The sequence below is a fragment of the Metopolophium dirhodum genome, chromosome 7 (genome assembly GCF_019925205.1).
Source record: "Metopolophium dirhodum isolate CAU chromosome 7, ASM1992520v1, whole genome shotgun sequence".
NCBI classification, from domain to species: Eukaryota; Metazoa; Arthropoda; class Insecta; order Hemiptera; family Aphididae; genus Metopolophium; species Metopolophium dirhodum.
Window position 1 is genome coordinate 20,112,620 of NC_083566.1, and position 23,364 is coordinate 20,135,983.

The following is a 23,364-nucleotide window of genomic DNA, read 5'->3' on the forward strand; positions in this document are numbered from 1 at the left end:
TCAAGCGACGCGTTTCGTCCAAACAAAGACCGACGACGCTTATTATGCGTCGTATATTTCTGAAAAAATAATTTTGTACCGTTCAAATATTATAATAAAATTGTCAAAATTCGTTCGTACGGCTGCGTGGCTTAAATATACAAGGTCATTGCAATAGTACTCCCACTATAACATCACTTTATCACGTAAAGGAATGTTAAAATGGCAGCGTAAGGGGACGCAACCTATACTGGCAATACTATATGATATTATACACTAAGATAATATGGACTGTACCCTTACGCTGCCATTTTATTTTTATTTGGTATAGGCTATGTGCAATAACCTTGCATATTTAAGCCATGCTCCACTGTAAGCATTTGTGCCATGGTGTACGTCCAGCAGTTCCCATGTTGTGTTGTTAGCTTAAATAATAGAGTGAATTGACCTATGATTTTCAAACATAATTGGCAAACTCAAATGTAAGACCATTACCTGTGTGAATTATGAGCATATTTAAATATTAATATTGTACATACTCAGAATAACTCACTTAAAAATTAAAATATCGTAAAAAACCAACGAGGGAATGTACTTACATTTCAGTTTGATAATGGGACAATTCACTGTAATATTTAAGCTAACAACACTTAATTGGAACTGCTGGATGTAAATGTTTGTATAGTATGCGTTATTGTGTTATAGTAAGATGGAGACAATATAATATGAGGGTACAACGTCCTCTTAGAATCGTTATAGTATAGGTAATATTTTCCCGGTCATTATTATACATATTTATAATATTATTATAATTATTTATAACAACTAGGTAGCTGAATCTACACTGCGTTGCCCGTGACAAATTAAATGTCAGAGGATTTACACCACCTTAAGCCCAGTTAAACGTAAACTGCAAAGATATTTAACACAGTTTTTTGGGTTTTTTTGATCAAGTATAAAAACAGATTTAAAATTATATCTAATTATAATAACTGTTTAATTTTCTATAACCGAAATATAATATGTATTTAATAACATAATAACCAAAACACTTATACGCTTAATAATTAATATACGAAACTAATTTATTATGAGATCCACCCAATAGCAACTTATAAGCTATAAGTTATAAACCCTACGAGTCTCGAAAAATATATTAATATAACTTTTATTGAAATCTGTTCAGTAGTCTCTGATACATAATATTATATATATATATATATTAGTGTGTAATACAGTGTATATATTATATATTATATTCTAATATTACGAAGCTGAAGAGTTTGCTATGTTTTAATGCGCTGATATCAGAGACTACTGGACCGATTTCAATATATATATATTATATACAGTGTGGTTCTTTTATCACGAACCAGGCAATATGAGTTTTATGCATTTTTAAAATTCAAGCCTCAAGGTAATAAAATGCTATTTTACATGGTTTTATAATTATGACATTGATAGATGACTCTCTTATTTGATAATATAAGATGTTCATACCCAAATTTAAAAGTATTTATAATAATACTTGTTGGCACATTTGTTAGTGTTAAAATATCAAATTTTTACAAAATTCGTCAAAATAACGAAAATTTGCCTTTTATTTTAGAGGTTTAAATTTTTGGAGGTTTAAATTCATAAGATGTTTAATTGTTTAATTGATGTTTAACACCAATCGGTATTTGGCTTGTGTTTAAGAATGGGAATACGTATTGGTTTGTTTTTTGAATTGAAATTGGTACCTACTTGGTTACTTTAATAACGTTTAAAATATTCAATAACCTTAATTATCACCACCTAGATATAAGATTTATTAAAGTCAAATCAAACAATCAAAAATTACAACAAAGTTTTATTGTTTTTTATTTTGTTGATAATTATATTGGAGTATACATTATCCAGTACAAATAACATATACAATAACATTATAAATCATAATCGAGAATAACTCAGGATTTTAAAGCCTAGGTACTATATATAATATATATAATTACATGTATATAACATTATATATATATATGCGTTACAAAATTGAAATGCATTCATTGATTTATTGCAATATAAACCATTTTAATAGAAATAAAAATAATTACAGAACTGACAGTTATATTATAAGACTCTTAAAAAAAATAGTAAAATGTAAAAGTTAAAAAATTAAATATAAAAACATTTTTTTTTTTTAAACAATAATAAATAATATGCACTATTTATAGTTGGAACTGATGTCCCACTGTTGGTGTATTACTATTCGAGTGTGCGACTTAGAATACAATGCAATATATGCTTTAGTCTAAGATAAATTGCTCAAATTATAAACAAATAAATTGACAAATCAAAAAAAAAAATAATCAACTATAATTAATAAACATTAATAAATTGGACATATTAATGTTGCAATATTGAAGTCGAGTGTGGGATTCCAGAACTTAACACGATTTTATTGCTTATTTCCTATACTTCGTATGGTATTTAATGATCTAAAATAAAAGACAAAAATTTGCAATATATAGATGGATACCTTCGTAGTTTTTGAGCATTTAATTATTCTTTACCCTCTCTTCGACTGCTATTTTTCTCGATTTCCATACGAATTCAAACACTGCAACTACACAAGCTACACCCATTCCACCCATTAGTACTACGAACACGCCACCCACGTTAGCCAGACCCAATTCATTGGCTGCGCTATTGGACTTTGAAGTATCGTCCTAGTAAATGATTCAATTTAATTCTAATAAGAAGTTCTAATATTTGTTTGTTCATCAAATTACCCGACAAGCTCCACCGCCTCTTTTTTCTTTCCACCATTTTGTTTTTAGCTTATGTAGTTTACCAATTTCCTGAAGTTTTAACACCGCCCCGCTAATCGCTGTTCTATATGGAGAATCTAACAAGCAAATACACTAAAATAAATAATTTTTATTTTATACTATTTATTTACTGAATTACAGTCACCTACAACCGATCAATATATACTTACTCGGAGGCATTGCTATGCCGTAACCTTTTGAATCCAAAAGCCCCCCGACTTGAGTGAGCTCGCAATTTCTCTCGATCACGTACTCAATACTAGTGGATTCCATTAAAAAGGCATAGTTTCCTTTTCCTTTTACAACTCTTTCCACGCCTTCGTTATTAGAAGCCATGAACACGCTTGGTCGTGACGATTCCATAAACGACCACATCCTTTGGTAAGTAATGAAATTTGAGTCCTTGAAATTAACAAAATATGTATAATCAGTAAATTTCAAATCATCGACCGATATTTGTTGCGAAAAATATTACTCTGAAAAATGCAGCAGTCGAACCACCTCGAAGTGCGCCGTATTTTATTTTCGTCTGTTTAGCAAGGTCTTCGGCGCTTTCGATCGGTGAGTCCATTCTTTCCACAGTTAAAAATGCCGCCAAGTTAGCAGTGTACGACGAGATCATGATTAATGTAAAAAACCACCACATACCAGCCACTATTCTGGTGGAAACGGCCCTGCGATTAAATTTAACGATGGGTATAAACCATATAATATTTGTATTTTAATAATATATTTTTATTTTTTGGACGAACAAAAAGCCGTGCAATAATAATATACCGAGAAACACTAGTTGACTACTTCTAGATATGTGTGAATACGAAAAAAATAAAAGTAAAATATAAAAAAGGTGGGCAAGTGGATGTCGCTCTGCTGTACTGTAGGTTACAAGTGGGTCACTGTATAATGGATGGTATTAAATTTGAATTCAATGATATATCATTGTATAAGAAAAACGATTCTGAGTGGAGACGATATGTCAGTCTAGGTATAAGACATATTATACACTTATCTATGGTATTAAAAAAAAAATTGACCTATAATAAATTCCAAATTAATCATATCACAATATCCATTAGGTACATATAACGCGTTATACATCAACAACAAACCGTGATACTATCATCATAATATATCGATGAAAATATTACAAATTAGAAGTTTCAAGTGCCCACGAATAATATTATACAATCACAACAAAATAACTAAAATAGTTATTCTAGGTTTTTATGTAATTTCGTCCAAATTTGAACTTAAAATGACTATACAAATAAACTGTGCTTGTGTATTTTTTAGATTTTTTGGTAACCGAATTATCTATTTACATGGAATCTTGTTTTAAATTTTCAATCCTTAGCTATAAAAACTGAACATTTTATAATTTATTAATTACAATGGTTGATAATTTTCGAGATTTTGATCAATTCTGTCCAAATTTGATCTTTAAATGCTTATAAAAAAAAACTGTGCCTATGTATTTTCAATATTTTTCAACTGCTATTGTAAAAATATATCAGGAGTCTTGTATTAAATTTTTACACTTTTTGGCCCAACAGATAAAACTTTATTGATATTTATAGAAAAAAAAACTAAAAAAATTGAAAACTGAAAATGCCCGTAAACAGCTCAAAAAGTGTCAAAATATTTTCAAAATTGTATGGTGTATAGGAAATGCTAATATAAACATTCAGTGAAATTTTCATGTATCTACAGTTATTCGTTTTTGAATTACAAGAAAATAAGGAAATCGGTACATGAGAAATCGAGTGAATATCTAATGTTGTAAAAATATGAATTTAAAACGCTCATAAAAATTTAATTTGACTTTCTTGTAGAAATTTTTTTTTTGATAAAGTTAGACAAACTTATGAGGAATCTTGTATTAGATTTTAAAATCTTAGATTTAAAAAGAAAATTTTTTATGAATTTCTAACTCAAAATAATTTGCAAATTTTCGTGATTTTTCCGTATTTTTTCAAGATTTGAACTTTAAACGTGTATAAAAAAAAACTGTGACTAAGGATTTTTAATTTTTTTCATCTGCCTTTGAAACAATAACCTAGGAGCCTTCTATTAAATTTTCAAGCTTTTTTACCCAACAAATAAAATTTTATTGATATTTATAGAAAAAAAATTTAAAAAAACTGAAAACTGACAATGTCCGTAAACAGTTCAAAAAAAGTCAAATTATTTTCAAAATTGTATTGTGTATAGAAAATGCAAATATAAACAACCAGTGAAAATTTCATGCATCTACGGTCATTTGTTTTAGAGTTATACCAATAACCAAAATCGATTTTGTTAAAAATCGATTTTGCGTAAAAATTCCCGTTTTTCCTTAATTTTTCTTTTGTTTTTCACATCGCTTTTGAAAACTACTGGGAAATTAAAATTTTGACCTCCCCAATGCACCAACGATATTCACTTTCCCATCGAACAAGATACTGAAGTCGAAAATCGAAGCATTATTTCGACTACTTATCGTGTACACAGACACAAAAATAAAAAAATAAAAAAAAAAATAAAAAAAAAATAAAAAAAAAATAAAAAAAAAAATAAAAAAAAAAACACACATCATTGTAAAATCAATACATTCATCGTTTCACTCAGAATCTAAAATACAATGATAAATACAGTGGAGATCGGCCCTCTGAGCCACTGCGAAGGAGCTAGCTGGGTACGTTTGCATGCGAACATAAAATACTTACTTAGGAGCCATATCAGATCCTTGTTGCATCAGAGAGCCGATCGTAAACCACAGTGAATTGTTCAAGGAAAACTTGTTTTCAAAAACATCTGGAGCTTCGGAGTTGCAAGGATGTGGATTTTCCCATTCGTACGGACTAAACCTAAACACAAAACGTGCAAACACTACAGGAGCTATTTAATATGATAGATTCGTGTGTATACATAGATTATACTTATCCATCATCCGTATACGTGAGTGGTAATAATAAATAATAATAACGGGTGTTTAGTGTTTACGAATTACGGTTGCTAATCCTACCTAAATGCCTACAGCGTTGCGTCCAATGCAATATAAACATAATATATACGTCACGGTGCAGTATCTATGTATATACATATTATATAATATATGTATGTGTAATGTATATAATCATATACATAGGTATTCCATTCGACATTGTCTTACTTGGGAAGTATATCGCAGCCCTGTTGCATCAAAGACCCGAACGCAAACCACATACAGTTCATGAGCGAGAACTGATTTTCTAGGTTATCCGGATCTGGGTTACACGGATGGGGGTTGTACCATTCGTACGGGGTGAATCTTTTGTCCACCAAAATCACATTTCACATTTTATAAGTTATAAATTTATAAGTTATAAATCCTAGCCCTGGATTATAACTGTTATTATATTTGTTGCAGTATAAGTATACATATTATATTATTATAAATATTTGAACTTATAAGTTATAACATGCTATTGTAATCATTAACGTAGCCATGGGGGGGGGGGGGGGGGGGGGGGGCTGACGGGCAGAGAGGCCATGACAGCCGTATCGCTAAATGTGACAATGTAAAAAAATAAATACTGACTGTTTTTATAAAAAAATTCTCCTAGAAGAATGAAAGTTTTAAATTGGGCTTTAACACAATAATAATATTATATTATATAAATTATAAGTACCTGATAAAGACGTAAGTTGTTTGTAATAAATTGCAAATTTATTTTATAATTATTATGTAATTATTAAGAAATTTGTTAAAAATGTTACTATTTTCAGAGTAGGATATATTTAATATTATATATATTTTGTCATATAATAAAGTATAAAAGTTATCTTAATTTTTATAAGGTGTTTTATCCCCTCCCCCCCCCACTTTACAGAAATCCTGGCAACGCCACTGATTATTATTACACATGTTGCACGCGTCAGTCTGAAATGGAGTTCTATCTGATGACGTTGATAATAATAATAATAATGAAAATTTATTACACGCATTATACCTGGCTAATATGTAGAGGAGAACCGATACGCCGAGATACGCCGTGGCCATGTATATCCACACGTCCAGCGACAGAGGAGACAAAAACGAAAATAGGTTCGGTGGTTGTTTGATTGGTTTTCGGTACAGAATACTTATGCCTGCAATTGTTTAAAGAATACAAAACTCATCAATAACATGTGTGTGCATGTATCGTTGAGGTTAATGTAGGTTTATGTGCTTTAGGGGTTTTCAAAAATTTTTACTCGGGGGCCATATAAAAAAATTAGAACTCTTTTCAAGGCCAAAACGTAAATAATTGCACTTACAATTTGTGTAAGTTTTTACTGTATTATTATAGCACGCCGTTGATTATAAAATAAGTTTACAGAGATATTTGTGTATAGTGTATTTTAAACGCACTTAAAAAAAGTTACTATAGTTATGTTTATTATTGAATGTAAAACAATAATATGTAAATTATGATTCATAAAAATAATAAGTGAGGCATTTATATGAATAGGTAGTTAATTTTTTAATAATTTACTGCAGTTAGTTAGGACAGAAAAAAACTTGTTCACAGGTCATAGTTTGGAGACTGCTGCGCCTGCACTACATTATATATATATTATAAACGTCGTTGACAAGCTATTGAGGTGCAAAAAAAAAACACTTACCGAGGTTCATAAACGGCATAGTAAAATCAACGGCTTGTTCGCGGTCGTAGGTAATAGTTAAATCAGCCACTACTAAGTCCGCTCTCTGAAACATTTATAGGCAATTGCGGTATATATTACGTTTTTATATATTATTTTATATATTTAAATAAAGTATTAATACAATAAGTAATAATAATATTTTAATAAAATAAGTATAAATATCAAATATGTAATATTTGCGTTTAGCCCCCGACCACGGCTGGAGATTATTGTAGAGTAATTATTGTTATTCTATATAAATTGTTAGTATATAACGATTATTATCCAACTACTCGGCAGGACCACGCTAAGTATAAACATAAAAGTGCACTTTAAAATACACATATAGGAAAAATACAAGCGAAAACTACAGGATCATAACTACAGGGAGCAACACGATTCACGAAAAAAATTTCTTAAGAAATCATAGTAAATTTGTAGTTAAATAATGAAGTTTGAAAATACAGTTATCCAATTGGCAATTTTACGCAGAAATTATTGTAGCGTATTTTCAACATTTTATTAGATAATATTCCCCGCGGCTCCCATTACAATGTACTATCAGACACCTATGGCAACCAATAAACAAAAAAAAATAAATAATAATAATACTAATTTCTACAACTACAACAATTATAATTTGGAAAAAAAAAGAAAAAAAAGATCATTGTAAAACCAAGATGTACCCAAAATAATAAGGTATCTTATACTCCATACTCCGTGTAAAAAAAAACGCTAATTATCTGAAAACAGTTCTAAAAGTTATGTTATATTTTTATAGGTAGCTAAGTTTTTGAACTATAAATATAATTTATGTTAAAATAATCTGCTAAAAATTGAACTTAGCTTGATCTTATCAACTTGTTATCAATTTTTTAGCAGATTATTTTAACATAAATTATATTTATAGTTCAAAGACTTAGCTACCTATAAAATGATATCACAAATTTTAGAACCGTTTTTTTTATACTTAGCGTTTTTTTTTTATACGAAGTATGGCGAAGTGTTTTTGTTGGGATATATTATAACTGCGCAATAACATCGGTCATTCAGACAAACCTGCTGTAAAAGCTCTCCCATCATCCCGTCCCATTCCTTAGTGTCCTCACTATAAGAACCGTAACGGCCGTCTGGAACGAGTTTCAGCGTATAGTTAAAGCCCAACAATTTTGATATTTCGTATATCAAATCGATTGCGTACCCTTCGAATTGGTCGTTGCCCACTAATTTTTGACTGGATTCGCGGCGCATTGTATATGGAGAACTCTGCACAATATACAGATGATCAACGATTTAAAATATATTCATTTATTATGCACCAGCTTTGGTCGTAAACATGACGTTCTGGCGCATTTTATAATTATCAGTATATATAAGTTATCAACTAAGGGTGATTTTTCGAACTCTCCATTCCTTCAAACCTTAAGAAATTATAACAGAAATTTAATAAACATGTAATTATTTGTATCTATTATCGTATATTGTAGACAGTCGTCAATATAATATTATATATATAATATTGGTGGGCATATTTTAAGCTATAAATTATTGACATAGGTCAGGCCAGTGGGCAGTGCAGCAAGATGTGCTGAGGCGACTTTTGTCCATAAATTTTATTTAAGCTGAATAGTGCCCCGGTTGTAAGTTTCTAATAGTCATTCCAATTTTGAGGGACGGACGTGAAATCGACAAAAGCATATCGTCGTTCCTCAACAAGTTAACAGTGCTAATCTAAATTTGTTCTAGAGAGAGTCATTAGCTTAGAGCGTACGAGAGTAAGGCTTATAGTAGGTTTACCGCGTACCGTTCTATACAGTTGGAAATATTTGAGTATGACTGTAAATTAATTTAATTTTTTTTTTATGTGTAAACCATATTTAATTACTATTCTATTTAAATATTGGTTATGGTTAAATTTTTAAAAGTTCAAAAAAGGCTGAATAAGATTCAAGTTAATGTTCAAACAGTTTAAGAACAAAATTAAGTTTGAGTTCGGGAAAACTTAAGTTTGATCCATCCCTAATATAAACTATATATCATATGAAAACAACTAGCCAGGATCAATGTGACGACCAGCGTCTTGTTGTGCAGATTGTCAACGATGCTAGAGTACGCTTCGACGAAAGACCTAGTGAAGTTTATCCCTTGACTGGAGTTCCAAGTACCGATCTTAGACAGTCCCTCTTTGTTCACTTCTACCACGTCCAATTCGAAGTCCGTCCTGAACCCTTGGTTGTCGAACTTTATGACGCCGGTCAGACCACTTATTTCTACCTATATGACGACGATGACGACAAAATGATGAAACATAAAACAAACGTGCATATTATTTATTACTCGACGGCAATCGTGAAATATTAAACACAATATTTCGTATTTTTGGCATTACTATTTTCATATAATTTATTAAACTATATCCATGGGACCATGTATCAGAAGCGTCGCAACTCAATGGTTTTATATCAATCTTTTGGCTGCTGTCCAGGTCGTGGAGTGCTCGGGCGAATAGATGGACGGCGTCGTAAATTAAAGCAGTTTCCGTCTAAACAGACAAATGTTATGTCGTTTAAGGTATAAATATTGCAGTACACCATAATACGCATAATACACATGTATATACGGCCGTTCGTTTTTCTTACCGACATGACGGTGAAATTTTCTCCCTGCAACAATATAGAATCAAAAACATAATATGATGAATATGAATACTACATTAGTATGTATACTGTGTGGCATATGCAAATATGTTTTTTTCAAATAATGTAATTTTCAGTGAACGTTTTTACTTGTTAGTATATCGAAAAACCCGTAAACTAAAGCGACGACCTTTTGTATAGAATTACTTACATTTGAAAATCAATCGTCAACGCGTTATAATTAGAGCATTATGATCAATAAACATAATATGTATATATTATATTATAATATATAGGTGGCGGGTCATATACAGTAAGCCACTGATTACTTAAAAAAATACTTAAGTTTTTGAAAAAAATTTTTTACATAATATTACATTGTTACAAAAAATTATATTTTTTACTGTTTTAAATGACAACTTACATTTTTAATTTCATATTCTGAAGCAGAATATTATTTTAGAGTATTTCGATATACAAATATAACATTTTGGACAAGTAGTTTATTAGTTTTGACTTTTGAGTATTTAAATTTTAGATGAGTGAAGTAGTGACCGACATTTTACAGGTACCCCTTTCCCACTCAACAGCAGTCATCCAAACTTCAAAATTTAAATAATTATAAATTACAAAATTCCAAAAGTTTAAAATTAAAATTCAATAATTATATATTGAAGAACTTCAAAAAATATTCTGCTTTAGATAAGAACTACAAGTACCCCACAAGTACCAACTAGATTCACTTTCCTATCAGAAAAGATTTTACTGTCCTAAAAGGTGATGACAGACACAAAAAAAAATTAAAATTAAAAAAAAACACACATCATTGTAAAATCAATACATTCATAGTTCCACTCGGAATCTAAAATATGTTCAACAACGTTAATAGTTTCGAAGTAATGTGTGTCTTACGTAAAAGGGATCACCCAGTATATATTATATGCTATATTTTATATTATGTATAAATATATAAAGTACCTCGTACTATAAAATTACAAACAAACCGTGATATGTAATCGTAAAATTATTGTTATTATTATTAATGGCGAGCATTCTACTATGGAAGATGTTCATTAATGAAAGCAATTCAACGCCAATTGACTGCTAAAGTATCAATACATCGATATTATGCGTGTGCAAAACTTTGTCGGTTCCGTGAATGTGCCAGAGCCAGAATATGGCAGAACACACAAGATCTAACTATATTATTATATAAAATGAAAAATACTTCACAAATTATAATATTATTTTTCTTTTCTCGGGTTGTTTTTTTTTTTTTGGCTGAATACATTTTGAGAATATAACGGCTAAATAATATAAAAAATTAAGTATTCTCGGAAAATTCTATATACTGTTGTATTTTATAAATAAGTATATTTTCGAGACTTGATAATATGCCTATAATATTATAAAGACTTTTCCTTTAATCGATACCGATTTAAAAATTTCAAATATATTTTTTTATTCGCAACAAAAGCTCCGTATAAATTAATAATTATTACCAATCACTTGAATCAGTTGAATCCTTTTACGTATAAGGTATGAATGTATGATATCGCATGATATTAAATAGTAATACAATATTATACTGCAATATGTTATAAGTTTATAAATACTCTTCTTTTCATAATAAAATAATTTTTAATGATTTATTATATTTACCGTGTTCTTAGACAAACACAATAGAGGGATAAAATCAGTTTCCGGACGATTTAAATTTTGTGAACACTGTTGCAAAAATATCTGTCGAATATCAAAGAAATAGTTGCGGTACGATTGCGTCCTAAATATGCTTCAATGTTGTCAAATTTATAATTACCTACATAATTTTCAACACGATAAAATTTAATGTTTTTCATGAGTTTCTGAAATGCGGAAGAAGCAATATTAATATAAGAATCAGTTTATACTCAGATAATAATATTATCTACAATATAATATTATATGTAATACTATCCGATTACGTAGTCATACCTATTATACATGCATTTATTATAAAGTACCGCCTATTTATTTTATATTTAATTTATATGGTTTAGGATATGTGATTTTATATAGTGAATAATTGTTTCAAAGAAAACTAAATCAGAACCTAAAACTTCAATCAAAGTTTCAAGCAGAAACTATAAAAATTAACTGGGTGGTACAAATTTGACCCCACGGGTAATATGGGAACCAATCAAGTAAGAACTCGAGAATTGATTCGTTAACAGCCTATTTTTCCAGGTATACATAAGCTTAAGGTTTATTTGTCGATAAGTTATAACGGAAAGACATATAATATTATGTTCTCAAGAGGATGTCAGCTCTCAGCGCACTGTTTGTTTTATCTTTCTGGTCCACGCGTAGAACATTAGACAAAACGTATTTACGCAGTTTTTTTTTTAGTATCTTAGAGTAAAATCACCCATTCCACAAATATTATAGAGAATAATATTTTTGACGGTATGACATATCGATTTATCTAAATATTGTCTCAAAACAATTTAAACATAATATTTATTTAAATAAACAAAATCGGTTTTTTACATTGAAAGTTGAATACAAAGTCAAATAATCATAAAATATAAAATTGATTTGTTCAACTCTCAAAAATATTCTCCTCTATAATTTTTGTAATAGATAGTTATACTCTAAAATAACTCAAAAATCGTAAAAAACGATTTTAGGTGAAAGTGTTTTAACTATGTAGCGCGTGGGTCTGAGAAAGAGAACAAATATTGCGCTGATAATTGACATCCTCTTAAGTCTTAATATATTATATTAACATCGATTGCAAGATATACTTATAGAGAGTCGGTTAATTCGTTCCATTTATTATTTAGACTAAAAACTACATCTAGGATATGTAGGTAGATATTGTTATATACTTATATACCTATACTACTATACTAGTATACCTTATATAATGCTAAACGATAAAACTACAAAGCAGTCGACTCACCCATTGTTTCAGAACTTTTTGCACTACTGGCGTGTCGGGATTGACTAACCGGAAACCTGTGATGTTTGTACCGCCGTATTTAAATTCATCCAGATCGATCGTATGAAGATCCTGAAAATTCGAAATGCTCGTTATAATATGCAGGGTACATTAAATACAGAATAGGTACTTAATAATCCTTTTATCGTAAGCCAGGTAATATCTTAAGAAATTTGTACAATGAATTTTCTAAGCACTTAAGAAGATAAATACTATTTTACATAATATCTTGTCAATGATAATCCACTTATCAGTATATTTGTTGCCAAAATGTAAAGTTTAAAAATCCCTATTATTATTTTCTAAGAAATTCTTGATTCACGATAAAAGAATCATCCTGCATATTATAAAGTCGACAGGCGATCAATCGCGGAGAAATTCACCAGTGACGTGATCAGATAGCTGTGATAGTCGCTCATCATTCCGATTTGTTGGGCTTGTTTCAACACGTCATATATTTTTTCGGTTGAACAGTCTAGTACGACGTGTGATTCTGCCGAATTTTTTATCTGCTTCAACAGTGGCCTGCGCGTGAACAGAATCAATCGTTTTTTCAATCAATATTCGATTCAATATAGGTATATATTATATAATACTTAATATAATAATATATAACCGGTAGATACGTGTACGTGGAGAAGGACTATTATATTTTATTGTATTGTATATGTTGCCATGTTGGACACGGAATGTAAAAACAAAAACTTGCATGAAAATAAATCTATCATTTTAACGTCCCTACGATATTTTTTTTTATTAAAATCAAAATTAATTTTTATGATTAAAAAATAAGCTCTGCTAATAATTACGAAGATATTGCAAAAAAATATTTTATAACAATTGTGTAAGACCAACTTCAAGCTATTTGGTTAAATATAAGTCTACTACTTAACATTAAATTAACAACTATCTATATTATATAAATGTTATTGATGTGTATTACCAAATTAAATTTATAAAAATATGTATTGGTGTATAGGGCTATACCCTTTCCTAAATACAACTTAGGCTTATATAATGTTCACCTGTGATCTCGACCGGAGCCCAACTGGCGGATCGTGATCGGGTACGCCGAAAGTGCGCCGTTCCTGGCTTTCAACAGCTCTTGCAGCCTCACCAGGCCTTCGTTGCTCTCGTATATTATTGTGAACGACTTCCAGCCCCATTTTTTCACCAAATCCAAGTACGCCTAAATACGTAAAGCGTTCGGTATAACGTCGTGAACCATTCATAATATTATTAAATGCTTAACATTTATAGATAATTTTATGATGATCTGTTCGTATAATATATTATATGGATGTACATTATACGGTAATAACGATAATACGATTATAATATAATATATAAGCGTTACCTTGGACAATACGGTCGGGTGTGGATAGAGATTGACCAAGCAGCTCTCACGTCGCAGCTTGTAGTCCCATCGCGTTTCCAAATGTGGTATTTCCATCGTGTCACAAATGGACTGGACATGACTGGATATCTGGGCGGACTGCGGGCCGAAAACTGCGGCGACGCCGAGCCGGAGTAGACTGCACACTGCCAAGAATTGGATAAAAAGCGGAGATATTGAAAAAATGCATTTTTTTATCATATCTATTGGTGTTTATGATATTAGATCATCAGTAACAGGTATATAATATTACCTCTTTTAGAAGCATGGAAACTGTCTTGTGGCGATACTTTTTCTACCTGACCGGAGAGGTTCGACCTACTGAGTATGTTCCGATTGGCGTTGACGTCGTGGATGGCGTGTTTGAAAACATTTTCTTGGTTAACGTCATTTGGATGAAACAAACCCCCTGAAAATTGAAAAAAAATTGGTAATTATTTAATATTATCCACAGATTATATATCATACTTATACCTATCAAATATACCCAAAATTCAGATAAAAATTTAAATAATAAAATGAATTGTAAATAATATTTAAACCTTAAACTTTACACGTATAAATACTAAACAATAATAATTGATATATAATATATAATATATATATAATTATGTTATTTAAGTTCATTATTAAAATTGTAAAAATATTTTATCATTAATAGTTTAGATGATTGAACACAGTGATAAAAATAAATTTAAAACAATTATGGAATTATTCATGTATCACGTGGACTTGTTTAGCTATAGTAATAGTGCACAGAGAGGTCCTATGATAGAGAGTTTCTATGCAGTGCATGCCGTTATCTATTTCACATTTACGAGTTGTGTCCGGACGAAATGTCCCGATTTCAATTTATAAAAACCTTTTTAGTAAGTTTACACAATTTGTGTGCTGATAAATTCAAATCGTAAAATTATATAAAAGTATAATTAGGTGTTTGTTCGTCGATTGAAATAAAAACCATTTTTATAAATTCAAATTGAGAAATAAATTTGTCTATTATAATAGTATATAAATGCCCTCATATATTTTACAAAACTTTTACTGAATAGAAGTCAATTATGTCTATTATTATTATCGTGTAGAGATAAGGTGTATGTAGAGTCAATTATCAATTATCATAATTATCTGTCTACCAATCCGTCTTGAATATTGACCATAAACTGTATTAAGGTAACTTAACTATACCTATATACTGCTGTTATATAATCATGTAAGTCTTTTATACATTTTATGATTTTACTGAAATAGTTTAACGCAAAATTAATGATAGGTACCTAATCATAAAAAACTTTAAACGCCTGTCCTAAATAAACAGAAAATGAGTATAATATTTTTTTTTTTGAAAGTTACAGATAATTTATGTGAGAAATCATGCAAATTAATTCACAATGAGCTATGCATGGAAGATGAAGAAACACTAACTTCTCGTACTTGTGATATTATAATGTACTAAACTCGAACTCATATTTCACCAAAGCTACCAAAATATATTTTAGATGTACATAAAATAGGTAATTGAAAATCTAAAAATCATATTGAACCGGAAAGAATATATGATACTTATTTTCTTAGCAATCGCAAAATAATATTATTAAGTTTTCCTGTTCGAATTTAGAATTATTGGCTAAATCAGAAATGTGTTATCAATGAATAACATATTTAAGAGTGCCCTAAATTGTTTATTATCAAAATATGTTCCCAATCACATTATTAAAAATGAACAATATATTATACCATTATTTATGTATATTATTTCCAAATGAAAGACAAGAATCATATTTCGTAGCTTTCAAACATATAAACATTTTTTTGTTTATTTAAATCGATGTTTAAAAGTGCAACGTATTCTCGAAATGCATGCTGCTGATGTTTGGCCAACCACCAACAACATAAATATTAAAGGCTGCCGCTTCCATCTTGGTCAGAGTTTGTGATGAAAAATTCAAGAACTCAGTTTATTCGCAGAATATAATAGTATCAATCCTCCGAAATAAGCAAATTTTTAAAGATCATTTTTGATTGAGCGTGATTCTCTTCGTGTATGAGCAGAATCTTCTAACTCAATATTATGCACAACTAATATAGTTATGAAACATTTCACTTGCAGTTTATTTCTATGTTCTATTCAAGCCATTCCAATATATTTCAATTTATTGAAGTCAAAGAATTTGAAATGTGATACTTATATTCAAATTATAAGTACTGGAAAATTATCAAAGATAACACGCGAAAAAACATTTATTTCTTAGTAAAAAGTGAAATTCATGTAAGAATATACAAATTTCACAATTTGACTTTATAAAAATAGTAGGTATCATTTAAATTGTTGTCTAATGTGTAATATTATCAAAATTATTCGTGCAATTATTTTTACTTGTAATTTATATAAATTAGACGATAGACCATTAATTATTTTCTGATTAGGTTAACTGATTTATTAGAAAATGTTCAGAATAACGTACTTATATAATTATTTTTATTTCTATACGACTAAACAACATTATTTACATACTTAGATACATTTTATTAGGTACAATTCGTTAAAATTATATTTTTACTTATTTTTATTGTTATAATTTAAATTTTTTTTATAACAACGTGCATTTTTAATTCCTTATTCCAAATCAGAATAGTTTTTGGAGTGTCTACCTAATTCAATATATAGATATTATATAAAAATCGAATTTTGGACGAGTATATGATAGTATACAATAGTATATGATAGCTTATGATTTATATAAGTATTTAAAGTTTTGAATGGAGTGGGTGGACACAGGGGTACTTCGCAAAATATTTGTCTACTACTCTATACATCCAAACTTTAAATACTTATAAGTTATAACTAATAAACGAATTGTCCGAAATTTTAATTTGATAGACCGAAATCCTTCAAATAATATTCTGCTTCAGAATATGAAATTAAAAATATACGTTGTTGTTCAAAAGAGTAAAAACTTAAAAAAAATATAATAAAAAAACATAATAACGATAAAAAATAGTATTTTTGTCGGAAAATTTGTTTTGGAACGGCTTAAAGTTATGTAAAAGAAATATTTTCATAAACATTAATGTTTTCTGAAATAATGACTGTATATTATGTTAAATTGATCACCGCGTACTATCGGGAGGAGCACCCATAATAATGTAATAAAATAAATTATATGATATGCCCTACGCTTACCGATTCTGATAGTATCGGGTAGAGTGGATACGTGGCTCGCAAATTGAATAATCCAAACGAAGATTTCAAACTTCATATTTTCTGGTCGTGTTTGGACAGCGAATGGTATAAAATGATGAAATACAAAATATCCCTTTACACAGCATACAATATACTATATATTTATATATCTACATTCACGCATCCACGACCACCGGACAAGTGCATGTCGAGTGGTCCACTGAATGGCAAAAAAGAAATTATGTTTCTCGCATCGTTCGTTTTGGCGCCCCGCAACCCACATGCGCGCCGGATCGTAATATGATCGGAGGCTGTGCGCCTGGGCCGCTGCGGCTGTCGCTGCTATGGTTTTCTTTTTCTTTTTTCTTCCGTTTTATTACTTTTTGAAAATGTACTCAACCCCAACCGCACGCCCTCTCCACTTCTGCGGCGGATGCGACAACAGCCGCATATAATTATTGTACTCGCAGAATACAATCGCCCGGTGGTTAATCGTTGTTGACTTTATCTGCACATAATATAATAATAATATATAAACATTAAACACTAGTTACTAGTACTACACTACAATATAGCTGCATTAATATATTATTATAATCACTAATTTATACCCTTTACCCGACCATCGACATTATTTCCTCGTGGTTTTATTGTTTTCACTCAACGTACGCGATCACCGTGCTCGATATGACAATAATTATAAAACATTTGCGTTTTTCGAGATACCCATAGGTACGTCGTTGTATTATTATTAAATCACACCGTATACACACCATACAGCTGTAGTGTAATATTCGGTATTCCCACGAGTTTTATTCGCTCGTCGAAATTTAACAAATTAACATATTTGTGCCCTGTGCCTACATATTTCACGGTAAAATAATATTCCAGGCCGTCCAAAGAAATTACGTAGCTAAGCTAAGGCTAACCTTATTTTGCTGGTGTGCTTTGCACATCATGCCGGCTCGATATGTTGTGTGCCACCGGTGCCCCCAGGACGTTGAATACAGAATATTTGATTATATCATTAATAAATGTACTTTAAATACCAAACAGTTTAAACCGCTACTTTTGAGCCAATAGAAATTAAAAAGTAATATTATGATAAGTCCATGGTTGATCTGTATACAGTTTTTAATTTTATGAATTACTTCAGTTGTAAGTATGCACCTATTATAAATTAAACAAGGTTACATCCACCACCCATGTTTTAATTAATCCATCAGAAATTATTATAATAATTATATGTTAAAATGTTCGATAAAAATATGCATCAGCGTGGATTTCAGGTTTAATAAAAAAAAATGTTCACTTAAATATTATGCTTATTGGCTATTGGCCAGATTATAATCTGTATATAGGGTAATTCACCAATCATGCTCACCCCCTTTATTTTTTTCAACATTGCAGTTATTTAAAATCTGATTTTTCGGAATTTTTAAATATATTTCCATATTCTTAAATTATATTAAAATTATACTAAAATTTAATATTACTTAAACAGTGTCCTGTGGAAATACACATTTCTGTTTTTTAAATAAGAACCCTTATATTCTACTGTACATTATTTAGCAGATAATTTTCCTGAAAATATTGGCGTATCAGAATCTTATTATTTTAAATTATATTATATTATTGTTATTTATACAAATATATTGTGAATTGGACATTTGTCCGTATTAATAAATAAAAATATAAAAATAAATAAATAAATAAATATTAGGTCCATGATAATGGGCTTGGAAGATTGGGGGGCCAGGGTGATTTAAAATATATTCTAATGATTAATATCTATCAATATAAAAAAAATTGTAAAATAGTCCAAGTATAATAAATACTAGATACAATATTACATCAGCTACTTTTTATTTTTGTAAAACCATTTTTAAGGGCTATTTCCTATCCTTATTGAAATATTTTAATAACTGAGAATTTACTCGTTAGAATTTTGATTCTGATACGTCAAAATGTTCAGAAAAATGATTGGCTAAATAATACACAGTACAAAGGGGAGGTTTTCATTTTAATAACAAAAATTTATATCACCACAGAATACTCCTTAATTATTTCAATAAATCACAATAATTTGAAAATATGGTCTTTAAGTTAGTTGTACCTATATTTAAAAATTTCAAAAATCAGATTTTTTACAAACTGCATTATTAAAGAGAAAAGGGGGTTGAGCATGCTTAGTGAATAATTCTGTATATTATATAACTATTGTATATTATACTATATTATTAACTACATAATTTATAAATGTATTTCCTCTATAAGTGAAAAAGGGTTATTAAATATAGGAGCATTTTATTTTGTTAGTAAAAATATTATTATTTATTTTTATTTTGTACTGATTGAGTTCAAAAACTAAAATTTTGGGTAAGTATATGGTTTAATCACTGTTATAATCGGAAATAGGTATTAGTATATATTCAACGATTTTATATGAGTTTCTATATTACGTAGGTGTTAAATATAATCCCAAAATATAAGTTGTATTCATAGAGAAAATATATCTTCGTAAAATCAATAGATGCAAAGGCTGATGTAAATGGGTTTGGGCCATTTATTGTTATAGAATGGGCCGAATACCTTCCAGTCCGCCTTCCTGCAGAATGTTTATATAAATTATTATAATAATAAAAATTTTCTCGACAGTCCTGTGAACCCATAGAATTTATTTATTACGTGTGTGTACGAATAAAGCGCGCGATTTACAATCGGGTTTACGATCGTTTGAATTCGGAGGCCACCCTCCGAGTGTTTTCAGAAAATAAGTTTGCGTTTTATTTATATGTACACATATATAGGAGTCTCCTCCGGTCGGTTGCCAAGCAACTGCGCTATACCGGATTATAATCGATCCGAGTAGCTAGCTACTATTCGGTCACTCGTGTACATAGCTGTAAAATAATACACAACTGAGATGCTCCTAGACACACAAGCGTGTGTTAATTTGTTTATTATTGTTGGTGAAAAATAATATTTTATATTAAACACTATTTTTATATTAAGTAGGCAGTGTCATAGCGTGAAACTTGGTATCACCCTGGCCAATTGCCTTCACGAAGAATTGTAGGCGGGTGGGTAATTTTGTTAGGGTATTTAAGTAAATTTAAGTTTTAATTATTATTATTGAATAAAACAGTCATAATAGTAGGTAGGTACCCATTTAATGTCCTAATATGTTGATTTTAATCCAAAGTGATAAATTAGCACTAAACAATATTTTACTAATTTATTCTAGGAGTTAGGACATAGGTAACAAAACGTGCTGATCAGATCTATAGGTACTCTTTGATGTATATAAAAGGAGAACTGGGAAAATAATATTATAATTTATATTGTATGCGTAAATTGTTTATTATTGAAAGTTAGGTATAGGTAAATGGATAAAACATATAATAACATGTTAATATTAATGTTAATTTATCTTGTAAAATAATATCAATATTTATTTTATAATAAAAAAATTATACATAGGCTGGTTTTAATTGTATGTGCACATGTGTGTTACTGTGTTATTTCAATATTGCCCTTAATCCTTATTATGCAGAAAATATTTCTGACACCCCTGCTAGAGCCTTTAGAAAGTACCAGGAGGTGGAGGCAGGAGGCCCTCTTAAGCACAGACATCAAATTATTAACGAATAAATAATGATGCTAAAGAATCTAACGTTAGAAACTAATCAAAAAAATTGAAGGGTCCAGTGCAACAACCTGTTATGTCCACTTTCTCAAAAAAGTTTTTTATTGTGGTTTTCTAACGAGGAAATAAAGCTACACATTTCGGTGTCACAAACTGGTATGTCCGATTATTAGATACGAAGATGTAAGCAAAAATGGACTTACCCGATTATTGCATCCACTGCATAGGAACCTGGTATGTCTTTATTGTCCGGACATACAAGATTTTTGCACCGAAACTAATTTGACTAAAAATTATAAAAATCAAATTTATGGGCAAGAAACCTGGTAAGTCCATAAATGTATCCTATTTATAGATCATAACATTTTTTGTGTTATTATAATTGTAATTTGAAAACATAATATCAATAAGGAAAATAGACTGCTACATGTCTTCTATATAAACATAAAGTGTATAACAAATATTAAAGAATTTAAACATATTTTATTTCTTCTCCTGAAAAATTTCCAAAAGTGGACATACCCGGTTGTTGCACTGGACCCTTCAATTATCTTTTCAAGCCTTCGTTTGATTTAAAAAAAAATTCTTCAATGATTTTTTTTTTATTAGAATGATAAAAGTTTGGTAGCCCGCCAGCTCGGACGAACATTGGGCTTCGGAGTCCTGGCTTATATACGCCACTGGAAGTAAGTAGTTAAGTAGGTAGCTAATAAATATTGGCAGCAAAACTCCAACACATCATATTTCGTCGCCAGTGTTGGGTAAATTACTTTTAAAAAGTAATGAAATTACGTTACTCGTTACTTCAAATATTTTTATTTAAATTACATTGGTGGTACCTAAAATTATTTTTATCACGTTACATTACTTTTTCATTAATAAAGACGTAGTGCGTTACAAATAACGTTACTTACTAATTATGTATATATTTTACAATCATATACCTAGTAATACCTAATATCTTTATTTCTAGTCTTTTAAAGCCGATAAGACGTAACCATACGTCCATAATATTCCATCTGCAACTGCCGTGTATTATATTGGTCTATATTCTATGGTAATAGAACCACTAAAGCCACGATCACGGACTAAAGGCGGGTTTCCACTATACACGTTTGCCGTGTACACAAAAAATGTTCAGCTATGTCCAACAACACGGTATCGTGGTTAATCGTCTACGCCTATATATGGTAACCACGGTTATACACGGTAGTTATGGCTAATTATAGGCTAATTTTAGCCAGGCTAAATATATATTATAATATAATAATACCTATATATATTTAGCCATGGGTATAATCTTAGATCATAATATCACAGATTATCTATGATTATCATAGAACGATATGATAAACATTAAACGATATAATCTAAGGGTATAATCATGACAAAATAGATAGGTCTATTATCAACAACACGAGATGTAGTCCGGTTAGCGCATCCCACCCTTCCCGACCATAGTCGTAGTTCGCCTCATTTCATTGGCCGTTAAATTACCTGGCCAACATACAGCCGGGAACCAGCTAATAGACGGGATGTGGAGTGGTTGGTGAACACGATGCGTATCAAAAAGTTGCTGACATACCTATTTATTTTGTCATGGGTATAATATTATATCTACCGTCTTCTATATACAGCCGTGCCATGGTATAAGCAAACCTATCGGCTATCATTTTAACCACGATTTAAGATATACTTAAGTATATCTTAAATCGTGATTTTAACCCATGAATTCCCATAGATATTAAAGATATGGATAGGCTATGTTAAATATATTTGAGGCCGCGTTCCCGGAGGGGAAGGCAATTGAGGCTCCTTAGCCGTGATTGATAGTCGATACTCGATATAGGTATACTTTATTTGGCCTCAATTGTTCCCCTCGAAGACCGCCACCCATCGATGTCCTATCCATATCTTTATTATCTATGTGAATTCCTAACTCTCAAATCACAATTCACAACATAAACTCGCAGAGATTGATTCTGTATCAGTTTATCTGTAATCAGTATTCTGTAATCAGTGATATCCACGGAGATGGATTGGAAACGAGCAGCTTATCAGTGACCACCACGAAATAATG

General features: G+C 30.1%; 1 protein-coding gene across 3 annotated transcripts; it reads right to left on the reverse strand.

Moving 5' to 3' along the window:
- Positions 1–1,818: 1,818 nt before the first annotated feature.
- On the reverse strand, positions 1,819–17,926 carry LOC132948375 (glutamate receptor ionotropic, kainate 1). 3 transcript variants are annotated; one of them, XM_061018809.1, is made up of 18 exons: positions 17,636–17,923; positions 14,705–14,860; positions 14,413–14,597; positions 14,081–14,244; positions 13,439–13,580; positions 13,017–13,127; positions 10,076–10,099; positions 9,826–9,978; positions 9,492–9,710; positions 8,496–8,702; positions 7,416–7,500; positions 6,761–6,899; positions 5,941–6,078; positions 3,265–3,463; positions 2,960–3,191; positions 2,751–2,866; positions 2,532–2,687; positions 1,819–2,456 (listed from the first exon to the last, which is right to left on the reverse strand). In XM_061018809.1, exons 1-18 carry the CDS (start codon positions 17,709–17,711, stop codon positions 2,424–2,426), a joined length of 2,535 nt encoding a protein of 844 aa, XP_060874792.1. In that variant the 5' UTR covers positions 17,712–17,923; the 3' UTR covers positions 1,819–2,423. The 3 variants fall into 3 exon arrangements, 2 of the variants coding, with proteins under 2 accessions (XP_060874792.1, XP_060874791.1); XM_061018808.1 differs by lacking the exon at positions 5,941–6,078 and adding an exon at positions 5,495–5,635 and having other exon boundaries at positions 17,636–17,920; XR_009665021.1 differs by lacking the exons at positions 1,819–2,456; positions 5,941–6,078 and adding an exon at positions 5,495–5,635 and having other exon boundaries at positions 2,547–2,687; positions 2,751–2,882; positions 17,636–17,926.
- Positions 17,927–23,364: the final 5,438 nt, after the last annotated feature.

Bases quoted from the DNA above. Each gene is read 5' to 3' on its own strand.
- LOC132948375 (XM_061018808.1), bottom strand. From the start codon at position 17,711: ATGAAGTTTGAAATCTTCGTTTGGATTATTCAATTTGCGAGCCACGTA. The intron at 14,598-14,704 runs GTAATATTATAT...AATTCTTGGCAG, and splicing joins TTTCCATGCTTCTAAAAGAG to TGTGCAGTCTACTCCGGCTC. The intron at 2,688-2,750 runs GTAATTTGATGA...ATCATTTACTAG, and splicing joins GAGGCGGTGGAGCTTGTCGG to GACGATACTTCAAAGTCCAA.